The sequence below is a fragment of the Rhinolophus ferrumequinum genome, chromosome X, assembly GCF_004115265.2.
Source record: "Rhinolophus ferrumequinum isolate MPI-CBG mRhiFer1 chromosome X, mRhiFer1_v1.p, whole genome shotgun sequence".
Classification (NCBI taxonomy): Eukaryota; Metazoa; Chordata; class Mammalia; order Chiroptera; family Rhinolophidae; genus Rhinolophus; species Rhinolophus ferrumequinum.
This window is the reverse complement of record NC_046284.1, coordinates 124,576,278-124,599,546: the sequence shown is the minus strand read 5'-3', so window position 1 is coordinate 124,599,546 and position 23,269 is coordinate 124,576,278. Positions and strand designations below refer to the sequence as shown.

General features: G+C 59.8%; 1 protein-coding gene across 1 annotated transcript; it reads left to right on the top strand.

The window, feature by feature from the left end:
- Nucleotides 1-11,906: 11,906 nt before the first annotated feature.
- On the top strand, nt 11,907-21,307 carry SHOX (short stature homeobox). Its single transcript, XM_033114301.1, has 5 exons — nt 11,907-12,305; nt 15,440-15,648; nt 19,423-19,480; nt 19,568-19,656; nt 21,062-21,307. Exons 1-5 carry the CDS (start codon nt 12,023-12,025, stop codon nt 21,305-21,307), a joined length of 885 nt encoding a protein of 294 aa, XP_032970192.1. The 5' UTR covers nt 11,907-12,022.
- The last annotated feature ends 1,962 nt before the right edge of the window (nt 21,308-23,269 follow it).

Sequence of the window (23,269 nt, the reverse complement as noted above, 5' to 3'; positions counted from 1 at the left end):
GTTGGCTTCGGCAAAGCGGGAAAGAATCTCTGGGTCCCCTGGGGTGGTTCTCAGGTGCTGAGGGGACACCTGGACAGCTCCCAGGAGCACTCGCCCGAGACACGGGTGCCTGGCACCGCAGACGGACGCCGTCACTTCTGAGGACAGTAGTGGGCCCAGGTAGTGGGCAGGCACGAGTCTCCATCTGCGTGGCATGTGTCAGCCCTCCCCAGGGACGTGGGCTGACGTCTGCAGACCTTGTTTGTGGTCACCTGGGGCCCGGGCTGCTCCTGGCATCGGGGGGGAAGGTGGTGGGGGTGGAGACCGGGGACACTGCTCAGTGCCCTGCAGGGCCCGGGACGCCCCACAGCACAGGGTCACCCGGCCCCAGACGGCAGCGGTGCTTTTTCATACGACAGTATCCATCGACTCTACCAGCTATCGTATGTATCTGTCATCTATTAGATCTACTGCTCAGTGGTATCTGTCACCTATGATATGTCATCTACCTGTTACCTATTTATGTCTATGGATCAATTATATTATATTTATCAGCTGTAGTATCTACCATCTATAATCTCTTATGATCTATATCCATCCATCCATCCATCCATCATCTATCCATCAGTCTGTCTATCATGTATCTGTCCATCATCCGTCTGTCTGTCCTTCACCTGTCTGTCTGTCCGTCATCTGTCCGTCTGTCACCTGTCATCTCTGGCAGGGGTTCAAACCCAGGCGTGACACTGAGGCCCCCCCGGGGACAGTTGGCGATGGGGAGAGTCTGGGGATGTTTGTGGTCGTCAGAACTGGAGGGGAGGGGACGGGAGCTCCAGGCATTGAGTGGCTGGGGACCGGGGATGCCGCACAGGACATCCCCCCACGGAGGATGCTGTGGCCCTGAGTGTCACTGGTGCCTCGCCTGGTGGCGACTTCCCCGAAGCCTGACGCCGGGGCGGTAGCACGAGTGGGTCTTCGTTGTCTTCGGGGAAAGGTGCGTAGACGGGAGGCAGGCCCGCAGGCGCCACGGCCGGTCCTGCAGGAGGGACTCGAGGTGGCCTTCCGCTCGGTGCACACAGCGTGTTCGCTGGCGTTGCCCGGGGGGGCCTCGCGTCCCTGTGACCAGCCTAACCCTGACCTGGTTCAACTGGAAACACAACCAGTTTCTGCAAACGGTTACGGAAAAACACACAAGGCTCCGTCTTCACACGGGGCAGGGTGTGCTTTGTGGGGAGGCTTCGGTGAACACCCTCGATGCAAAGGTTCAAAAGTCCGACGTCCTCACAGCTGCGGGCTCCGCGCCCAACCTGAAACGGCTCCCGGTCGTCCCTCAGCCGCTCCAGCCGCTCTGTGGACCACACGCTGCGGGGACGCCCCGGCGCTTTGAAATCCTCCGGGACTGGCACACAGGAAAACGCCCAGGGCCACAGCCATGTGCCAGGACACCTGCGCCTGAGGCCGAGTCTCTTGGGGCTCGATGACGTCATCCGTCAAGGGGCAAACACGTGAGAAGGCTGGGTGGGGGCAACGTGCAGAAGCCACGCGGGTCATGACTGTGGACGTGCGGGGGAGAGATCGCTTTTCCGGTGGGGAGTGGATGGCTGCCTCCCGCGCCTTCTCTTTCTCCCCAAACCCCAAGGCTGCCTCCATTTCCGCGTACTGTAACCCAAAATGCCGAGTCCCAGAGTGGGTCCCACCGGCGTCCCTGACACGGCCCTCCCGGGTCTGCACATGGGGGGTGTCTGCTCACCTCCAGCTTCCGTCAGGACACGGCCCCGTCAAGGTCACCGTGGGTGACACTATCAAGTCTTCCCTTCTCCTCCAAATGAGAAAGAAACCGCGCCCAGCTGTCCGCTCTGAAATGAGGCCATCGGCAGCTTTTGCTCCTGCGATCTCTGGGGTCTGACTTGCATGCAGTGAGACTGCGTGGAAGCCAGGGGACTCCCACACGCCTCGCGGGGCAAGCGTCTGCAGCAGCTGTGAGGACAGGGTTTGCAAAATAGTCTGCGGGTGTTGGGGACACAGGAAGAAGATGGTCTGCGATGGGCGCAAGGCCTTCGAAACGTTGGCTATGGGAGGGGACGAGAGGTATGGGAAAGCATGGAGCTGAGACCGGTGTCACCCATCGTCTGACACACTCTTCTCTGCAGGCCACAGAAGGAGCCCCGGGCGGGCGTGTCGCGAGCCTTCGATTCCGGGGACACCCCCGGCCCCCCATTTTCCTGTACCTGTTCAGGTGCTCATGCAGTTTCCCTCTTTCGTTCCGGGAATGCATGGGTGGCCTGACGGACTTTCCCACTCCAGCCAACCTTGCACTTCTGGAAGAAGCCCATCTTGGTCACGGCGGGGTGCTTTCCTGCTGTTTGTACGATGGAATCCAGTTTGTTACTGTTTCGTTTGTTAAGGATTTCCAGGTCTGTGCTCACAGCGGATCCTGGCCTGTGATTTTCTTGTCGTGCCTTTGGCGGGTGTTGGAGTCAGAGTAAAAGGGGGTTTCGTAGAACCCGTTATTGCTGAAAGGGTTTGTGAAAGCCGGGTCTCTCGTCCTCAGACGTAGAATTTCCCGAGAGGGCCGAATTCACAAGGCCGGCTGGGCCGGGAGATTTCTCTGTGGTCAGGCTATTCCTCACCACCCCCTGTTTCTTCATCACGTCTAGGGGGATGTTGGTGTTTTCTAGTTCTTTTCTCGGGCTAACTTTGGTCACTTATGTGTCATCATTTGTGTTGGGTTCATTGGCGTAAAGTTACTGATTTTCCTCTCCCCGCTTTTCCTTTCAATGTTGGTGTGGAACGTTCCTTCCTCCTTCCTAAGCTCTGTCTTCCGGAACCTTCTGCGCTTGGTTTCTTTTCCGTTGCTTCTTATACCCTGACCCTCCCGTGGCTTGAGTGGCTCGCGAGGGTCACCTGATGCACCTGTCCTCGTCTCTAGCCACCTCTGTGCCTCTGTGAACGTTACGCGGTCAGTCCGATGCCTCACTCCCGCCAATTCCGGAAGGAATCGAATCTCCCCGGCCGTACCCTCGTCCTGAGTGCCGACTCAGCCACCCAGCAGCACGGTCAGCACTCAGAGGTCCCCTGGGCACCCTCCCCTAAACAAACCCCCAACGGGCAGCAGCCGGCTCACCCCCAAAACCATCCCCTGCACGTTCTTTGTCATTTGGGTGAATGGCGCACCGAGCATTGGGGTGTCCGTGCCACTCTGACGCCTGGCCGTGCAGTGTGTGCGTCTTTCCTCGTGAAATTCTGGCCGATGTTTTATTTTATGTGTCTGGCTGTCGTCTGTATCTCCTCATGAACTGTGAGCAAGATGGGATACAAATGGTCCCAATGTCACGGTTTCAACTACCAGCCATGTCTTGTCTCCCAGTGGTCTTCGGTCAGAGGTCTGGGCGCCCTGGGGTGGCTCAGCTGTGCCCTCTGCTCAGGGTCCCCACGGCCAAGATCCAGGAGTCCGCCACGGTGACCCCTTCTCAGGGGCTGAGGAATATTTTCTTGCAAGCTCGCTCAGGTCGGTGGTCCCGTCCGGTTCCTTGGGGTGCAGGACTGAAGTGTCTTCCTTGGTGGTCATTGGCGAGGGCCGGTCTTGCTCCTGGGGGGCCACCTACATTCCGTGCCAGGCTTTTCCTGAGGCCCCTCCAGCAAGGGTGGGTCGAGTCTGTGCCATATGTGCGATCTCTGCCTTTTCTTCTTCTGCCTCACCTCTCTGACATCAGCCAAAGACAGTTCTGTGCCTCGCGAGGGCCTGTGTGACGAGATTGGACCCACGTGGCAACTCCAGGATGGGCTCCCCATCTCAGGGTCCCCCAGGTAATCACACCTGCAAAGTTCCTTTTGCCACGGAAAGAAACATAGCCACGGAGGCCAAGGATGAGGCTGTGGACATCTCCGGCGGGTAGGGGCACAGCTCTGCCTGCCGCAGCCGTCAAGAAGTGCTTGGGGACGACTCTGTGAATCCTTCTCACTGCAGGCTGGGTCCCTCCCGTGGGCAGCCCAGAAGTCACACCGGCTCTGACCCCATGAACCCCGGTGGAGAAGGTCTTAGTGGTGCCATAGGAAGTGTGGAGTGAAGGCCCAAGCATTGTCCACATATCGGTTTCTCCCTCCAGACCCCACGTTGCCTGCCGCAAAGGGAGCTAAGGTGCCAGTGGCCCAATATGGGCAACCTTGGACTTCTCCACGGGAGGGAGGGGGGACGCCGCCCTGGCCTCTGAACCCTCCTCTGTCTCTCACTGGCTGTTCCTGTGGCCTTGGGGTGCCCTAATCACCCGTCACCTGTACTCTCGGACAACCTCTCCCATGCCAGGAAGACAGACTCTAGAACCACACCAGCGGGAGGGACCTTAGGTGACCCAATCCAGCCAGACTGTTCCCTGCAACCGCTGAGACCCTCACAAACACGCCCACCCACCTCAGAGGCCCAGCTCACTTCCAAAAGCTGCCCTTTTAATCCGTGCACAGACCCCAGACCTCCAGGGAAGTCCAGAGCATTTCAGAATTGAAGTGTGTCTGTTGGGGGGGAAGGGGGTTTCCTGCCCAGATTCCTCCAGCCCCTCGGAAATTTCCTCCCTCCCCCTGTCAGAGCAGAGGCTAAAGTGGAAACAGGCCCTCAGGAGATATGGACGGGTGTTGGCTGGGCAGGGGTCTGCCTTTGGGGGATCAGGTGGGTGGGTGAATGAATGAATGAATGAATGGAGTCCAGGGTATGCCCCTGGCTGCCAGGAAGGAACGGCCAGCTGCCCACATACCTTCCTGGCTGGGAGGAGCCAGGGGCACGTTATGGGTGCAAGTGCCCCTTCCCTGGCCTCCAGGACCCCACCCCCACCCCCGTGGGATGCAGCAGGACTGGGCCGAGGCCTGCACGCCGGGAAGTGGCCTGGTGGCTTCTTCTGTCCAAGAGGCCTCCAACAGGACAGGACAGCCAGCAAACATTGCTCCTGGTGGAGAGGGCAGGAGGAGGGGTCTCTCCCTTCCCCCACCCTGGTGCTCGCTCACCCCTGCGCAGTCAGCGTTGGGGGGGCTGCGGAGCGCCGAGGTGGGCTCCTGGCGGGTGTCCAGCGGCTCGAGCTCAGCCTCTCGCCCCAAGCTTCGCCTCAGGCCAGGAGGCTGAGCTGCGGGTGGAAAGGCCAGCGCCGGGAGCGTCCCTCCCCCTTTGCCCCGGGGCCCCTCCCCCGCAGTCTGTCCTGGGACTGCGCCTTCGTTCCCCAATTAGCCAAGCCGCGCCCCGACGCTCAAGCCCCCCAAATCTGTGCCCTTCCCGCTCCTGACTTTGCCCCCTCTGGCCTCCAGACACCCCGTTTTATGCCATCCCCCGGCTTCCAGACCACAGCCATGCAAGCGACCCAGTGTGAGCAGGGCGGGGGGCACACCCAGGCCCCCCACAAGCAACCGTGGGCGATCATCGCTCCTCCTCTTTAGTGGGGTGGGGTGGATGGGCCCCTGGAGGAGTCCGCCGGAGCCCCTTCCCACCAAGGCCCCAGTGAGTGATAAGCCCACCGGCAGGTCCAGGGGTGTTCCAGTGAACTGGGGGGGTCAAGCTGTGACCCCCCCATAGGTTCCAATCCCGCTGTGTCCAGGGAAGCTTCTCAGGGACCCCTGGGGCCCTGGGGCTTCCGGGATGGGTGTGTTGGGCCCCAAGCATTCTTGTAGGGGGGGGCGTCCCAGCACCCCGAGAAGCTCTTTCTTCAATGCGCCCTTGGCGCATAAACTTGGGGCCGCTTCCCACGGGGAAGTTGGGTTCCAGGGCAGCTCCCAGAGTAGGAGGATTGGGGGTGGGGTGACCGTTTCTTGTGCAGAAATTGGCCAGTTAATTAATGCCTGCCTCCTGGAGGGTGGACAGACGTTCCTTCTGTAGACAGCACGCATCTGGAAGTCCATGGCTTAAGGGGAAACATCAGCGGATTGCAGCGTTTGCCCGGTGCCCCGCTTTCTCCCGCGGAACCATGGACTGGGGTGGGGGGTGGGGCGATCGCAGTTTGTAGAGCCCCCTGCACACTTCGGGCAGGTGGACGAGGTGCGGGGCTGACCACTCGGATGCGTGCGTTCCGTTCCCAGGAGCCCGGGAGGAAGGCAGCGCACCGCGCGGGTCCAGCACGGCCCGCGGGGACAGCGCCCCGGAAGCCCGGGACGCACGCACGGTCCGCTGCGAGCCACCGGGGTGTGAGCTGCTCTCTGGGCCGAAGCTCCGGGCCCCGGGGCCGCCGTCTTCCCGGGGAAACTGGCTGACTCGCTGGCTGTGGGCTGGGTGTATTCGTCCCTTTCATTTGCATTTTGAAATTGGAGAGATTTTGAGCCGGTTTGGGGATGGAGCTATTTCCACAGCTCTCGGCGGTGACCTGTGCGTTAAAAGGGGGGGGGGGGGGCCAATCGGGGTGGGGGGCACGGGCAGGAAGAAGGTAGGACTCGCTGTTTCCGCTCTTTCTGCGTCCTCTCTGAGGCCCGGTGCCAGAAATGAGAGTAAAATCAAAGTACACCCCTTAGATTTATTCCCTGGAACGTTAATTACCCAGAAACTGCGCGCTGCCAGTGCCGGGAGAGCCGCCCCACTGTTTGTTTAGCGGTGGTCTCCAGAAGACGACCCTCCTTGGCAAACTGCTTTGCTCCCTGAAAAAATAATGTTTTTCTTTAATAAAACATAAAGTAAGGGGCCTGTGATTCAACCTGAAAGGAGAGAGTTTTAATGTCCACCATATGTTGCAAAGTACTGGGTGAAGGGAAAAAAGAGAGAGAGAGAGAGCGAGAGAGGGAGAGAATTCCACATAAAGCAAACAACGTTCCTTCCTACAAAATATAGTTTAAAATGCATTTTATTTATTTATTTTTTTGCACCGATGGCTGTTTTAGAAACACCCCCGCCCCCAACACACACACGTCAATCCTGGGATTTGTCGCAAAAGTGAGAAGAAATGAAACAAACATCAGCGTACATTTTCTGGGCGTGCTCTTGGCAGCCCACCCTGGGACCACCTGCCCCACCAGGCCCTGAATTCATGTCTTTCGGGTCACAATTGTCTGCAGAATCAATCTCATCCATTCACGAGTGGATTAACAGAGCCCACTGTAATGAAAATCCATTAGCCTCCCATTTGAAACCCGTATGTTTGCGTAAATCAATAAACAGCCCGGGTGGGGGTGGTGGGGAGAGACTGCAGGTTTCTAAATTTACAAGGAGGAGGAGGAGGACGGGAAGGGAGCCCGTCTAGGAAATGTGTTAAGACGTCTGTAAAATCCTGACCCTCTGATCGATACTGATAAATATTTCATGGGCAGGGCAGGGTTGTCGTTAAAAAGGCTGGCTCGTCAGCGAAAACCGTTAACAACACGCCCTCTTTTCTTCTTATTAATAGAAATTGTCTTTAGGATTACAGGCTGAGGGAGTGGGCCAGACGGAAAGGACATTCCTTGAAATTTCCTTCCTCCGTTTGTTTCCGGAGAACCAAAGGTGACCCAAGCGGGGTGGGGCGTGGGGGGGGGTCTGAGTGGATGGCTTGTGGGGACAGGGCCTGGGGGGGTGACCCCTGCCCTCCCCGAGGGGTGGAGGCCCAGCGCTCAGGCCATGAAATTTGATTCAAAGTGAATAGTTCAGCTCAGGAACAGCGTGATTTTACAGGGCTCAGGGTGAAATATCCCAACCCCAGCCATACCTTTTAGGAATTAAAGAAACCAAACATTAAATATGTGAGTATTCACTGCGTCCTTTCCCTTGGCAGAGAGAGAGAGAGAGAGAGAGACAGAGACAGAGAGACATTAGCAGTAGGTCCTATTCACTAAAATGCAGCTAATTCACATACAGAAAGTCAGGTTATGTTATAAAATCGAAAACGCCAGTGTCCACTTCCTTGCTGCGAGCTAATCCCTGGGGTCGGTCTCCCGCGTGGCTGGGACATGGGACCATGGTTGCCAGGGTCAGCAGTGTCTGCAGCTTCTCCTACTAGGTTTCCGGGGAGTCTGGGCTGCACTGGACGAGAGCCTGGATGGCCGGGTTAGCCAGCCGGCCTTTCCGGCACAGGTCCTGGGCAGATACAGAGGCCGACATGCCCTGGCCCCTTCCTTCTGTGCAGACGGGAAAGGACAGGGGAGCAGAGCAAAGCTGGCACCAGCAGCATGACTGGCCCTGTCTGCTGGAACCGCCGGCCGGCAGGACCGGGCGGTGCAGACCGGTTTAGCCATTGCCAGCCGCTGCAAACCGGCGAGCGTGCCCGAGCTGCCTGGCTCTGCCTGGGTCCTGAGGGGCCGGCTGGGAGCCTGCTGGCCTAGCCCTCAGGACTGTAGCTGTGTGAACTGGGGCTGAGGGTTGGGGGGGGCACATTTCCAGCTGGGGACCCTGCCAGCCTGACCTCCACGCTTCATGGCCTTGCCCCTGGGGGTCCCAGGGACACAGGGAAGGTGTGCCTGAGCCAAGAGGGGACGTCCCTGGTTTGTGTGAGTCTGGGACCCTTTCTTAGTCCCCAGGACGAGGTCGCCTGTATTTGTATTTCTTTTTATTACATTTGGTCTCTGTAATTTCCCCGTTGGACTATAAACGAGACTGCAAGGGTGGGAACGGCCAGGGTTCCGGGACTTGGGAAACCGGTGGCCTCAGGACACCCAGATGGATGTGAGCCCAGGACCCGCGGGAGCTCGAGGGAATGTGACACCAACATGGTAACGTCCCCTTTCTTCCAGAAACCAGACCCCCTGCTTTGGCTCCCGCCCCAGCCCCCTCCGCACCCACGGCTGCTTTCTTTTTTGGTGCCGGTGTCCTGAGCAAGCAGATTTGCTTTCGTTTCTGTCCACAAACTAACTTCCCCGAAACCCGTGCCCTCTTGCAGGCTTGGCAAAATGCAGTGGAGACATCGTAACACCTTCCTGTTCCCCAGATCTGATGAGACTTTAATACACTGTCCTGCTCTGTCCTCCTCTCTCAGGGGGAGACATCCCTATGTGACCGCTGGGTCAGCCTAGAGGGGGGTGTCTGCGCCCTACCTCCCCAACTGGGGTCCCCCAGCAGCAATGTAAATGTAGCGTTTCCTACTGTACCCACCCTGCGGCCTCAGGCAGCGTGACTTAGCAAAAATATGTGATCCATAGTCTTTGCTTAGGCAAAAATATAAACACAAATACTAGGCATTCAAAGCGAGTGAGGGAGCCCTGTGCACTCCTGGCCAGGGAAGGGCGGGGTTCAGGGGGCTGCACGCTCCTGGGTCCCCAAAAGTTGGAGAGGGAGGTCGCGGCTTTCCTCAGTGTCCAGAGAAAGTTTAATTTGGGGAAAGGGTGATCTCACAAGGCCTGCGGGACTGAGGACGGGTGCTAGCCCTGGACCCCATGTTTTTCAGGATGGGTTCTTTCAATGCCGTTGGTCAACTCTGGGGATTAACATGGGGGCTGCTGTGGAAGTGGGCTTAAGGGCTTTGAATGTCCAGGGTCCCAGCTGGTGCCCGTTGGGGAGATTCCGGGAGGCAGGCGGCCAGCCCCGCTTCTGAGCCAGGTTCCCTCTCGAGGGGGGTGGGGTCTGAGGTCTGAGGTTGGGGGGGCAGCCCAGCCTGGGGGTCTGGGCTGGATGCCTGGGGTTCCCCAGCGGGGTGTCCTGTGAAAGCACCTCAGTCCTCACTGCCTAGTCCCTGGGGGGGACTTGTCCCTGGGCCTTGTCCCTGGGGTTATATGGGAGGGCCAGGGGGCTCTGCAGGAGGGGGTGGTTGGACAGCAGTTGGGGGTTCAACAGCGGGTCCCTAGAGACGTGGCCTCCCCACCGAGGCTGGAGGAGTAGGGAGATGGGGGTGGTGAGCTCAGAAAGTCACTGTGGCCCAGAGCCTGCTCTCTGTCTCCCTCCCCCTCTCCCCTGCCCCGTTCTCCCCTTTCCCTCCCTCACTCTGATGCTGTCTCTTGCAAGGAGAGAGTTCACGTGCCAGCCCGGGTCCCCAGACCCCGTTGGGGAGGAATTTGCTCCGTGTGGTGGCAAGGGCAGGGGGGGTACTCAGCGAGGCTGGGACTGTCAGCTCCGGGGCTGCCGGGCGCCTGCACCCCGCGCCCCTGTGCACCCCCACTCGGGGCGTGAGCCCTGGGCTCCCCGCCTCCCCCGGTAGCGGCGCATACATAATACATGAGGGGCTATTTGTAATTCTGTGTGATATCCACGCGTCTCCCGCTTTGATTAGAGGGCCGCGGTGACAAAGCCCTGTTTGTTAAGTAGTCGGGGCTTCTTCGCCTTTCGCTTTTCAAGTCCAAGCGAGTCGCCGGCTCCCAAATCCCCCAGCTCCGTCCGGAGCACGCGGGGCAGACAGCCCCGAACCGCGCGGGGAGGCGCCGGCGCTGCGCTCCGGGAGGAAGGATAGAGGATGGAGAGGAGAGAAGAAACCCGGAGAGAGCCGGAGGGAGAAAAGGAGAGAGAAACGGAGAGAGAGATGAGGGAGAGCGGGAGGGAGAGAGGGAGGGAGAGGGAAAGCGCTGGTCTGTTTCTGGAACTCGGATCTCCGCCTCTTCCCCCGCCTCTCGGGCATGACACCCCCTCCCCCAGATCGAAGAACCCCCTCGTGATGCCGACCCCCAGGACCCCGGATTCCGGAGGAAGCGTTCGCTTTCCTTTGCGCTGAAGGACACGACTGACCGGCCCCCGCGTTGGACAGAACGCTGGGTACCGGCCAGGGCGGCCGGGTCCTGGGGTCTGAGCAACAAACGCTTCAACGAGAGAAAAGGAACACCGAGCTCTCCAAACACCACACCACCAGCCACCCACCTTCCCAAAAGCCTCGTCCCAACTCCAGCGTGGGGTGGGGGTGGGGGTGGGGTGGGGGCGCGGGGAGAGGAGGGATAGTGCAGAAGACAGAGGGAAAAGGAGAAAAGTCAACTTTATTTGCAGAGGGAGTTTTGCGGAGAGGACGGCCAGTTTGCTTCCGAGATTGTCACATGAATTTCGTATTGCAATTCAGAAAAGTAGCTTCTCCGAAGCACACCGGAGAGGGGAGAGTGGGAAACGGCCAGTCAGGAAAACCGTGACACAGCCGAAAAGTACCTAGATAGCTGTATTTCCCCCAATAAATATCCTCGACACCACGCTGACAGCGGGCTCTAAAGAAGGTGGCATCGGTCGGCATCTGACGCGTGCCCAACACACCGCCGTTTACAAACCAGTTCTTCCAGGTACCCGCGGGCATCTCCGCGACCGGACCTCCGCGCTCCGGCCACCCGTGGCCCAGCCGCGCCCCTGTCCCCGGCCTCCGCGGCCTCGGCCCCTGCGAGGTCTGCGAGCCGCTTCTCACCGCCGCCGCTGCCAAGGCTCCCGCGTCCGAGTTCGGGTAGACCCGCGCCCCTTCGTCTCACTTTCGGGGTCCTGGAGCTGTTCCCCAATCGCACCGCGCGCACAGCCGCTTCAGCCGTTAGCTCCGCCGCAATCCACCCGCACCTCCAACTTGGAGTCAATCCTTGTCGGTGATGGCGCGTCCCCGCCTCGCGGGCGCCCTCGGTCTGTCCGCACTGCCGCGCACGGACTCATCCCGCCCGCCCGGAAACATTCTGGGCGCGGGGCTGTGGTCCTACCCGCGCGGGCCGGCGAGGACCTCCTCGCCATCCCTGAAACTCCTCCTCGACTTTCGTTTCCGCCAGCCATTGATGGAATGCGGATACCTGTTTGGGTCGCTGGCGTCTGCGCCCGCCCGCGCGCGCCCCCGCGCGCGCGCACTCTCTCTCCCTCTCCCTTCAAAAATTCGATCGTTACCTCTCCACACCAAGGTGCACAGACGCCAAAAGTGATGAAATGAAAAGAAAGCCAATTGCCGGACTGGAGGTGGGGGAGAGAGAGCGTCTCTGCGTGCGCCCGCCGCCGCCGCCGCCGCCGCCGCCGCCGAGCAGGGAGCCGTAATTGCTGCAGACAGCGAGCGCGGGGGGTTGGGCGGAGGTAGCCGTGTATAAATAGTGAGATCTCAAATTGAAAGGCATAAATAACGGCGGCAGGGACCTACCCTCACACGGACCGTCCTCTCCGCGCGGGGAGGCGTGCGGACCACAGCCCGGCTCCCAGCCAGCCCCGCCAAGCCCCGCGGACCCCCGCGGACCCCCGCAGCCCCGGGCAGCCATGGAGGAGCTCACTGCTTTTGTATCCAAATCTTTTGACCAGAAAAGCAAGGAGAGCAGCGGCAGCGGCGGCGGCGGCGGCGGCGGCGGCAAGAAGGATTCGATCACGTACAGGGAAGTTTTGGAGAGCGGACTGGCGCGCTCCCGAGAGCTGGGGAGCTCGGAATCCAGCCTCCAGGACATTACGGAGGGCAGCGGTCACTGTCCCGTGCATTTATTTAAGGAACACCTGGAAAACGAGAAGGACAAACTGAAGGAATTCGGCACCGGGAGGGCTGCGGAAGGTAAGCCCGCGCGGCCCCGGCTCGGTCCCCTCCCGGACCCGGTGACTGCTCGCCACCGAGCCTTGCCGGCCTGACCCTCGCTCTGTGCGCGCCGAGGCCCGCGGCGCCGCGGTTCGCTCTCGGTTCGACCCGAAACTCTGAATGTACAGCCGTGGCTCGGAAGGGAAGGCCGCGGCACTCCATAGCCAGCCTTTTCGTCAGAAAGAAAGGAAATGGGGAGAGAATCCCGAGGCCAGGCGGGAAGGAGGCAGGCGGGGGAGCCGGGACGGGCAGGGGCCGCAGCCGCGCGCTGCCCCGCGGACTCGCTTCTCCGCGCGTCGGCACTGGACGCCGCAGCACGAACTTTCCCGGGGTGGCGTGGATCGGGGGACGTGCCTGCGGTGGGCTGCAGGGCTTCTGGCTGCGCGGCTGCCTGCCTACCTGCCTTTCTTATCTGCCTCCCACGCGCACAGAGCAGAGATGCACACACATCTCTCCCAGCGCCCACTGCCTCCTGCCTCCTCCCGGGTTAGAAGCGGGCAGCGCGGAGGACGCGCTGGCCCTCGGTCCGGGATGGACCGCGCCGTCGCCTCTTCCCCCTTCCGCACCTCTCCGCAGTTTTTTCTTAGGGGAAAACTTTCCCCTTGAACCTTGAGATTTTATCTCTGCTGACGCCGGCCTGTAAATTAAAATCACTCCTGTGCCCGCACTTGGGCAGGACCCGGACGTGGCTTGAAGGGCCCGGGGACACTCGTGGCCACGCGCATGCCGTGGCCCTCCTCCGGGCTGCCACACTGCAGCCCACCGTGGCAGGCAGGCAGGCAGGCAGGCGCGTCCGGGGCCTCCTTCCCATGGCTCCTCCACAAATCGCCCCAGCAGTTCGTCTTGTCGTTGAGTGTGTGTGTGTGTGTGTGTGTGTGTGTGTGTGCGTGGGGGAGGTTTAGGAGGGCTCTCTCAGCTGGGCAGGGGTGGTCCCAACGTTAGGGGGACTTCTATCCAAACGGGGCAACAGGCAGAGATAAATCAGACAAATAAAACTGGCTAGGTTGTTTTCCAGGGCGCACCGTTTGAAACTGCCAAGAGTGTCTAGTTTTCGTTACAAAGGAAATACCAAGGCTTGCCCGTTGGTCTGGGGTCCTGTTTCTCTCCTTGCAGTGTTGAAAGAGGTCGGGATGATTTCCCCAAGAGGTGCCCACCCCCCAGGAAGCCCATGCTTCCTGCTGTTCTGGACCCTCCACTTTGGTGGCTGAGGTCTGACGCTCGGGCCTTGAAGCTGTGTGTGGAGACGACCCAGGCATCCCGGGGCCTTGACCTTCTGAGAGTAGAAAGCTGGCAGAGGCGGCCATCAGCCGCTGACCGCTGGATGGCCTGTCGGCCCGCCGGCCGGCCTTGCCTCGGGGTGGGTCTCACACCCCTGGCTCTGTAATTCATACAGAGTGTTTGCTTTGATGCTACGGGCCCAGGACTCTCCGCTGACATTTCATTTCGGAGGTTTACAGAGCCTGGTGGGTGACACCCCGGGCTTCTGACGGTCCGCGGTCCTTCCTACAGACCCAGCCCTCTCTTCCTGCTTGCGTCCTCTTCAGCAGGGGCAGCCAAGCCAGTGGAACCCTGGACAAGGGCCTTTGGGAAGAGAGAGGAAAATGAGACAGCATTAGAGGAGGCAGAAGGAAGGGACAGACACATACCCCCACTGCGCCTTCCCCCTTGGCTGGGCGACCGGACCCCTGGGAGGGTTGAGCCCCCGCGGGCATTTGCAGAGTGGGAGCAACACAGAAGACGGGACACCCGTGGGCCAGGGCTCCCAGCAGCGCGGCCACTGAGCCCGGCTAGGGGCTGTGGGTTTTGCAAAAAGCCTGCCACGGGTTCCCAAGGACTTTGAAAGCCAGCTTCTCAGCTGGGATCAATCTGAGTTGAGACTTGAGGGCCAGGACTCCGGGAGCTTCCAGCCGCCTGTACAACAGGACTTAGAGTTGGGAAGAATTATGGTGCTTTCGGAAAGGCATTCCTTGGGGGCGGGGGCGGGGAGGTGATTTAAAACACAAGTTGGGGTTAAGTGTCCAGCACCCCAGAGTCTTGAGGGGAGACTGTCAGGCAGAGTCAGGATTTGGCTTCTGCTGCCCCCCTCAAGGACCCCAGCCGGCCCTGGGGTTCTCCCTCTCCCCACTGAGGCTTTGGGTGTTCCCCTTTCAAAGTTTCTGGGCTAACTACTAAGGCCTTCTGTGCTGCTTCCAGACTGTTTTCAGCTGGTGGAACCCCAGGCCTGCGTCCTTCACATCTAGGGGACAGCTAATTAGGGAGCAGAGGTGCACTCTCCTGGTGCCCAGCTGCCCTGTGGTGGGGAGGAGAAAGAGCAGCGGGAAACGGGGCACATGGAGGGGCACTTCCCACCAGCCTCGGGGTTACGGGACGCCTTTTATTTTAAATCCCTGAGCTTGGCAAGGGACTCTATTTCCAAGAATTGAGGAGAGGTTTCTGGGTCGGAATCCCCTACGTGCTGGCCTGATTGCCTGATACGGGGCCCCCTCTCACGTCCCCAGCAAATACAGCCGCTCTCCTAATGTTTGGATGTAAGAAAGTGCCACTCTTGCCGCCCTGCTGGGGCGTGTGCCCGACCGCGTGTGGACTTGTGTGGAAGAGAGCACAGCAAACCAGGAAGCCGAGGGGCTGGTGCGCGTTGAGACCGAGGCCAGGGTGGGGGCCGCGCGCCCAGCTCCCGGCGTCGGGGCCGCGGATCTTCGGGGCCTGGACCCCAGCGCAGTCTGGGCCCACCCCGCACCTCTCGCGGGCGCCCCGCCGGGACTGACGCTTGGGGGATTCTGCCTAAGGTTCGGTGAGGCTGTGTCATACGAAGGGAACTCTTCGGAGAGTAGGCCAAGAAACAAGGCGCCTCCAATGCCCGAGTGTCACAGAAAGCGTGCCTTCTCCTGGAGTTTGTTGTATCGACTTGCCGCCTCCCTCGCGTCAGGGCGCCCTGGGTGCCGAGACCCCTGACACCGCATGCCCACGCTTAGGTTTTCAGCAGGTCGCGCAAAGGCGTCCACCGCGGGCCAGCTCTCCCGGGCGCAGGGCGCGGGCCGGGGCGGGCGGGAGCGGGAGCGGGAGCGGGCGGCGGGCGTCTGGGCCTCAGCGCTGCGCCCTCGGCCGCCCCGCAGGTATCTACGAGTGCAAGGAGAAGCGCGAGGACGTGAAATCGGAGGACGAGGACGGGCAGACGAAGCTGAAACAGCGGCGCAGCCGCACCAACTTCACGCTGGAGCAGCTGAACGAGCTGGAGCGGCTGTTCGACGAGACACACTACCCTGACGCCTTCATGCGAGAAGAGCTAAGCCAGCGCCTGGGGCTCTCGGAGGCGCGCGTGCAGGTAGGACCGCAGGCCGGGGCCGCCGTGCCCTTCCGGGAGCGCGGGGACGCTGGGAGCGGGCCAGAACCAGGCCTTTCCGAGCCGCCCCAGGGCCTGGTGCGTAGGGCCGCACGGTTCGCACGAAGGGCGTGTGTGTGGTGCGCCCTGCCTCACCGGCTCGCCCTTCACCCCCAGGCTGTCAGGATTTGGCCCCTCTGTCCCCCTCGTGTCCACGGCTCCGGTACCTCTGCTCCTCTCTCCCTTCCTCTCCAGCCTCCTCCCTCCACTGCAGGGAGCGGGGAGGTGGGGCGGGCAGGCGAGGGGCGAGGGTGGGGGGAATCTCGCGCACCTCGCATCTCGCTGAGGGCGGCTGCAGCCTACACGGGGCCGGCCGGATTAGCCGGGGCGCGCGGGGCTCGGGGCGGGGGGGGGGGCACGGGCGCATGAATTCCTGATGCCCCATCTGGCAAGCCACTGTCTGCGGGCGCCCTGGGTGTGCGCAGCACGTGCGCGGAGGGGCGCTCAGGCAGGCCTTTCTCGGGCGCGGTCAACGCGAAGTGCACTGTATTAACGGATTGCTGGGGGAGGGTACCACAGATCCGCTTGCAAGTCGCTTCCTCCAGGTACCGCAGCCCCGCCTGGGAGGTCGGGCCTGGAACCTGGGCCTTCCCGTGCGTTCTCACGGTTCTGAGCAAGACAGCAGGGCCATGGAAAGCAGGACGAAAGGTCAGGATGCCGCGCTGTGGGGACTGGTTTTAAAATAAGTGAAATGAAAGATGGCCAGCCGGGGAGGGGGCCGTGAAAAGCGTAAGGGTTCCGAAGCCACGACTGTCTTCTCGGTTGTCGGGTGCACCACACCTCCTCCCAACGGGCCTTTCCCGGGATTTCATTTTCGAAATGAAAACACACATGTGTTTGATAGATCGTGTGTTTATGAACCCGTCCATTGGAAGAAAATGTCTGTGTATTTTTTGCTTCCTAAGCCTCTTGCATTTTCCCGCGTCGCTGACTTTAAGATGCAATGCAGAGCCTCCCGGGTGGGTTCAGACCTTCTCGTAGAGGCGGCGGTTCCCAGGACCTTCCCGCGTGGTGGTGGTGGTGGTGGTGGCGGCGGGTGAAAGGCACAGTAGCTCTGCGGACCCTTATTGCCCCACGAGCCCGTTTGGGCAGCTGTGGCTGCAGCCAGGGGAGCCGGCTGGCGGAAGGAGGCTTTCTCACTGGTCACCCTTCTCCGGAAGATGGATTAGGCTGCACCATATAAATTAATGAAAAGATTAAACTTTTGCTGGAGGGGACATCAAGTTTGATGTCATCTCCCAGTGTCTTTCTGCCCGGGATCGGTAATATCTCCCAGGTCTTGATGTACTGTTTCTATAAAAATAAATTACTTGTAATTGAATTGTGCACTCTTTCGTTCAGTAGTCTATTACTGAATCACACCTTAGCAGGACCCACCGAGGGCCTGGAAAATTGGTTCTTGGGTGGCCGCAGATCGTCAGAAAGCCCTAAAACGAAGGGGGGCCCTGGGGGGGGTGGGAAACCTGAGTGGCTATCGATCCAGAGCCGAATTAAAAATGTAACGGCTGCAAATAATAATAAAAATAAACATGCCATCAAAGACATGATTTTGGCCACAGGGAAAAAACAAAGCGGAGTGAAAATGGGGACAGGGCAGAAAGTGCTCGTAAAAATCAATTAGTGAAAACATGGAGGTCGTGTGTGTGCAGAAGTGGGGGGGGCGGGTGGGGGGACAGGGAGAAATAAAAAAAAAAACAGGGGGGTGGGCATGAACTTTTCTTTTCATCCTGTCTCTGAACCATCGGGTGATCCTTTTCGGTACAGCCTGTCCCGTGTTGTTAAAGGATAGGGTTTCAATTTCGTGTGGAAATTTGCTGTAAATAAATTGAGGCGCCTAGGAAACTGGGCCTTATTAACCTTTTATTTTTAGTGTGGTGCTGCCGTCTCCCGTCACCCAGCTGTCAGGGTTATAATCGAAAGTTATGAGACCAGCGTGAGGAGCAGGCGGTAATTTAATTACAACAAATATCTTTGGGTTTATAGCGCAGAGCTAAATTAAATGTCATTATTCACTGTCTGTAATGGAAATCAAAAGGAAATGAGATTACGGGGGCATTTGTGAAAGAAATCAGTGACTGGTCCTTAATGAAGAAATAACTGTCTAAAGCAGTGTACGCGCTTTACTTAGCATATTCAGGACTAATTGGAATTGATCCCGCATCACAGCAAGACTGATTTATTATCACTTAACGCAGAGGCTAATCCATCACTTTTATGGTTCATAATCTCCCCCCCCCCTTTCCACCGCGGAAGGGGAAGTGAGCTGGGCTTTCCAGATTTAAATAGGATTCTGTGTTTGAAAAATGCGTTTCCAGGGTGGGTGGCAGGGGCTCTGGCGCGTCTGGCTGGGCTCTCCCGAGAACGGGGTACTGGACCCCAAGGAGAGGGAGGCGCCCAGGACGCTCCACTCCGAAAGGGTCCAAGCCACCCGGCTGGGCGCACGATTTGGAAAAGGCGTCAAGATGTGTGGATTTCAGCTTGTCGGTTGCCGGTGTGTGTGTGTGTGATTTTTTTTTTTTTGGAGTTACTTTTCACGGAAACACAGAAAAAGTTTTCGTGCCTCCCCGCCGCCTGGCGGGATGAGCTTTCGAATGTTCTGGAAAGCTCATTCTGACCGGCAGGCGGGCGGATGGCTCTGCCCTGGACGGAAAACTGTTTCTTAAGAGTCTGGGACGCGAAAGTTCAGGTGTCTCAGGCTCCCGGGTGCTTCCAACCTCCCGAGTTCAGAGGTTTCCCCACGCGGGGTGGGGGTGGGGTTAGAGTGGGCGCAGGGAAAGGTGTCTCGGTGCCAAGTATGCGGCATGGTTAGTGACCGCCATTGAGACAACAGGGTGAGCAAGGAAGCCAGTGAGTCAAAAATTAGGTGACCGGGAATATTGGGGAGTCCGGGGGTTCCTCTAGATTTCCTCAGCGACGCCTAAGGCCCACAGTGTTCAAAGACCAGACTTGTCTGCACAGCATGGCAACTGTGAGAGTGAACGGTGGGGACAGAGCCTCGGGGACGAGGCGCCTTTGCATCCTAATCCAGGGCAGGCTTGTGAATTCCGCAGGGCTGGGCCAGGGTCCCACCGCGCTTTCCCGCCCAAACCCTTGATTCTGCGCCCCGAGATTTAGATATCCTCAGGCAGAGCACCCGCAGTGCAAAGCCTGCGCGGTGGGGGCGCGCGCGGGGTCTCCATGGGTCAAGGACGTTCATTTAATTCTGCCATATTAACTGGGACCCGCCAAGCTTCCAAGGAGGACCGGCAACTTTCTGGACCCAGGGCGTTCCCAGCTCGGTTGGGGAAGAGGCTGGCTTCTGAGCTGGTTATCCAGCTGTGCGCCTCTGTCCCACGGTGGGGGGTCCGGTTCTGGGGGGGGGCTGGAAGGGTGGATGGCCGATGCACACCAGAACCGTGAAAAGTTCTCGAGTCCACCTGCCATCCCAGGAAATAGCACCAGCTATTTCCTCTTTGTTTGGCGGTCGAGTTCCTGCCTTCATTAGGGGATGGGGAGAGCCCAGAAGTGAGCTTGTCGATTCCCAGCCTTTGGTCGCCAGTTACGGGGGGGGGGTTGGGATGGGTAGCAGGCGATGAAGGTCGGGGCGTGGGTCCTCGTGGGGCAGCGCCCTAGGCGCCCTGACGCCCGAGCGCGCCGTCTGACTTTGGGGGAAGAAATCCTGCCTCTCGAGGCCCCGCCAGGCTCAGCGGGCTGCGCGTGTCTCTGCTTCCATCCCAGGTTTGGTTCCAGAACCGGAGAGCCAAGTGCCGCAAACAAGAGAACCAGATGCATAAAGGTGGGTGCGGGGCGGCGAGGGCGGACGGGGGCGCCGGGGTGGTGGCGGGAGCAGGCCGGCGCTCACGCCTCTTGTCTTTGCTTGCAGGCGTCATCCTGGGCACGGCCAGCCACCTGGACGCCTGCAGGGTGGCTCCGTACGTGAACATGGGCGCCCTGAGAATGCCTTTCCAACAGGTAGCCCGTTTTTCTTCCTGCTGAACCGCGCGTGGGGCCCCGCCTCCCCGGCTCCGGGGCTCCCCGGCTCCCAGCTCCTCCCGCCTCCGAGGAAGAAAGGAGGCCGCTTTTACAAGAGAACATTTATAGACCCGTTGGCACGCGTTAAAGTCACGCCGTAAAACTCCAAGAGTCACCTTCAGGAGGCCCAGGTCATAAACCCAAACACAGTTTTACAAAAATCGGAGGGAAAAAAAATCCCACCTACCCAGGAACCACCCACCCGCTTGCCACCTGGGGCTTGGGGGGCGGGGATGCCCGCCCTGGAGTATGAGAGGGCGGTGTCCACACCCAAACCCCCTGCCCCTGGCGTGCTGAGGGCCTCTGCGTGGGGTTCTGAGCCCCTCCTAGATCTGGCCTCGCCCCACACCTCGGAGCTGGGGGCGTCTGGCCCAGCTCTGAACACAGTTCCGAGTGCCCTGCGTGGACATGGGGTGGCCACGAGGTCGAAAGAAGGCCGCGGAGTCTCAGTGTCCCAAAGGCCCAGCCCTGCTCCGGACCGGCGGAGGCTGGATGGTGGGAGGTGCCGGGTCCCCAGTGCGAAGGCGCAGCGCCCACCTGAGCCCTACCTCGTTTCAGTTCAGGACCAGGCGGCGCCCCGTTGGGGCCTCCACATCGGGGGTGGGAGTGGGCGCCCTGGCGGAGCAGGGGTGCCCTGAGCAGGGAAGAGGAGCGGCCACCACACGCAGCTGTTTTGCTCCCAAGGGCAGGCGCGGGTTTATATTTGGACTGGTGTTTGCGGAGGGGCGAGAGATGGAGGGGGCGGTCAGGTCTGGGCCTCCGCCTAGGCTGGTCAGCTGGGGGGTGTGTCCTGGTTTCCAGGTCCGCTGGTGCGCGGGAAGGGGTGGGGGCAGTGGTCCTTCAGGGCTCAACCCTCCACCCCCTTAGCTGGGTCCCTCGAAGCTCCCCTTCTCCGGGGTGGGGGCCCCTCAGGAGCAGCTGTCCCGACACGGGGTCAGCCATCAGGCCCTGAGGAAATTAGCCCCAAGAGTCCTAAGACTTGTCTGTACCCCTTGTCCCTGGGAGGGGATCCCAAGGGAAGCCTCCACCAAAGTCCGGACCCTCAGTCTGGGTCGTGTCAAAGGTCAGAGAACCCGAGGCTCTGGTGAGACGGGGTGCCTGCTGTAGACACCGCGACGCTGGATCTGTTGGGATGCCCCAGCTCTGGCTCTGTCCAAGGCGGCCAGTGACCCGGTCCGGACACGGGGTCCAGAGCACAGCTCCGACTCTCCGAGCAGGAGGAGGAGAGTGGGCGGTGGTCCCGGGTGGGGGATGGCTCCACCGGACAGAAGACGCCCTTGGGGTGTGTCGGGGTGGGAGAGCGCCCTGAATGCCGCGTCCTGACGGTGCCCGGTCTCCCTCGCAGGTCCAGGCGCAGCTGCAGCTGGAAGGCGTGGCGCACGCGCACCCTCATCTCCACCCGCACCTGGCGGCGCACGCGCCCTACCTGATGTTCCCGCCGCCGCCCTTTGGGCTGCCCATCGCGTCGCTGGCCGAGTCGGCCTCGGCCGCTGCCGTCGTGGCCGCCGCCGCCAAGAGCAACAGTAAGAACTCCAGCATCGCCGACCTGCGGCTGAAGGCGCGCAAGCACGCCGAGGCCTTGGGGCTCTGACCCGCCGCCCGGCCCCGCGCCCGGCCCCGCCCCGCGCCGCTGCCCGCGCTGCATCCTGCACTCGGCCCCTCCGCGCCCCCCAAGCGACGGCGCTGGCCTCCTCACCCCAGCAGCCCCGGGGTCCACGGCTGGCCTAAGCAGGGCGCCTCCGGGAACGCACGAGCCCGCCAGCCCCTCGCAGAGACCGTGCGCAAAAGGGAGCAGGGGACGGTGACGCCACCCAGGCCAGCCCTCGACCACGCTGTCTGTGCGTCCTGGGGCCCCGGGCGCCGCTTCGTCCTCTGCTGCCGGCGTCCCTACCCTATGCATGTGGCCTCCCACACACCCTCCACAAAAGACCTGGGGCTGGTCTCCGCCGAAGACGCCAATTCTTGGTCTCCAACGATTTTATTCACTGCCATGAACTTGCTTTCATCCGAGGAACTGCACGCACGACCCGTGTGGATTTCAGTGTGGACGGTCGGTCGCATCCGGGGCAGGGACCAGGCGCTTCGCCCGTCCCCGCCCCCAACCCCCAAAGGCAGCAATAAACGCACCTGACCACCTCGCCAAGGTGGGGGGATGGGACCTGCATTTCCCAAGTCGTGACCCTTCTGGGAAGCTGAATTGTGAGCACGGGCTCAGGTTTGGCCCCACAGCGCTGACGCTAGGGTTTCTTGTGCCATAGAACACGCGACTTTATAACTTTTCCAGTCTTGGATTCCCGAATGGACGTTTTTTTTTGTTTGTTTGTTTTTGTTTTTGTTTTTGTTTTTTGTTTTCTGTTTTTTTGCTGTTTTACCGAATTCAGACGTCAGTGACTTGCAGAGACACACAGGGGCGCGTGGTTGTAAGGCAAACAGCGGAGGCAGCATTAACTGTAGTGAAAGGCAGTCACATGCAGTCAAGTGCAATACTGTAAATATTATAGATTTTAAAAGAAAAAAAAAGCCGTGCACTCTTGACCTGTCAGCTTTGGACTTTGGGGGCGTTGTCTTCTCCTGCATGCTGAGGGTCTGATCGGCCGGGGCCCCGCTGCCCAAACGGCACAGTGCTGAGTGTGATGAAGCAAGTGAGGTGTGTGGCGTGGGCCGCGGTGCCAGGATGTGACGCCGATGGCTGAGCTGTTTCTGGGAAGGGAAGAGCGTGGTGAGGTCCTCCAGGCAGTGAGTCTCAAGATACTGTTTTGTAGACGTGTGTAGGCAGGTCCAGCTTTTCCTTCTTCCCTCCTGTTTTTCTTTTGCTCCTTTGCTTCCTGTCAGCAGCTGGCATGGAAAGGGAAACACACTTGAAGAGATGTAACCAAAGGGCCACAGGGCCCAGCTATGCCCCTGAGTTTGGGGTGACCTGCGCTTTGCATGAGCCCTGGGGGGGTCTGTGGGGAGCAGTGCAGGGCTGAGCGTGTCCACCTGGGAGGTACGCCTGTGTGTGTTCACCTTAGTCACCCAGGCCTGCCCAGAGGGAGGCAGGCGTGACCTTTGTCCTTGTGTTGTCCCCAAGTAGCCATCCAGCGTGCACGCGTTTACTGAAGCTCAGTGGTTCACTCTATTTCCAAAAGAGATTACGGTCTTTCTGCATTTCCCATTGGCCGTTTTCTCCCCTTACCCCCGATATTGGTACGTTTCTCCAAGAAAAAAAGAAATCCCTTCTGTGAAAGGGAACACTTTCTACCTTTCTGTGAGCTGAAACATTTGGACGTTAGATGCATTTGGACGTTTCTCATTTGTATCATCTGAAACTCTTTATACAAATCAAAAGGCCCCTTCAAGGTTTTTTTTTTTGGGGGGGGGAGGTTGAAATTCTAGTAAAGCTCTAAAGTGACAGAGAGATGAAGAAAGTAGGGTCCGTGTGCTTCAGTCACATGCAACTTTTTTGTCAGACATTAATGGCTTTAGAGAGTTGCCTCGTATGTACAGTTTTGCTTTTCAACAGCTGTGAATAAAAAAAAAGGTCCTCTATATAAGCTGGAACTCTCCTTTAATG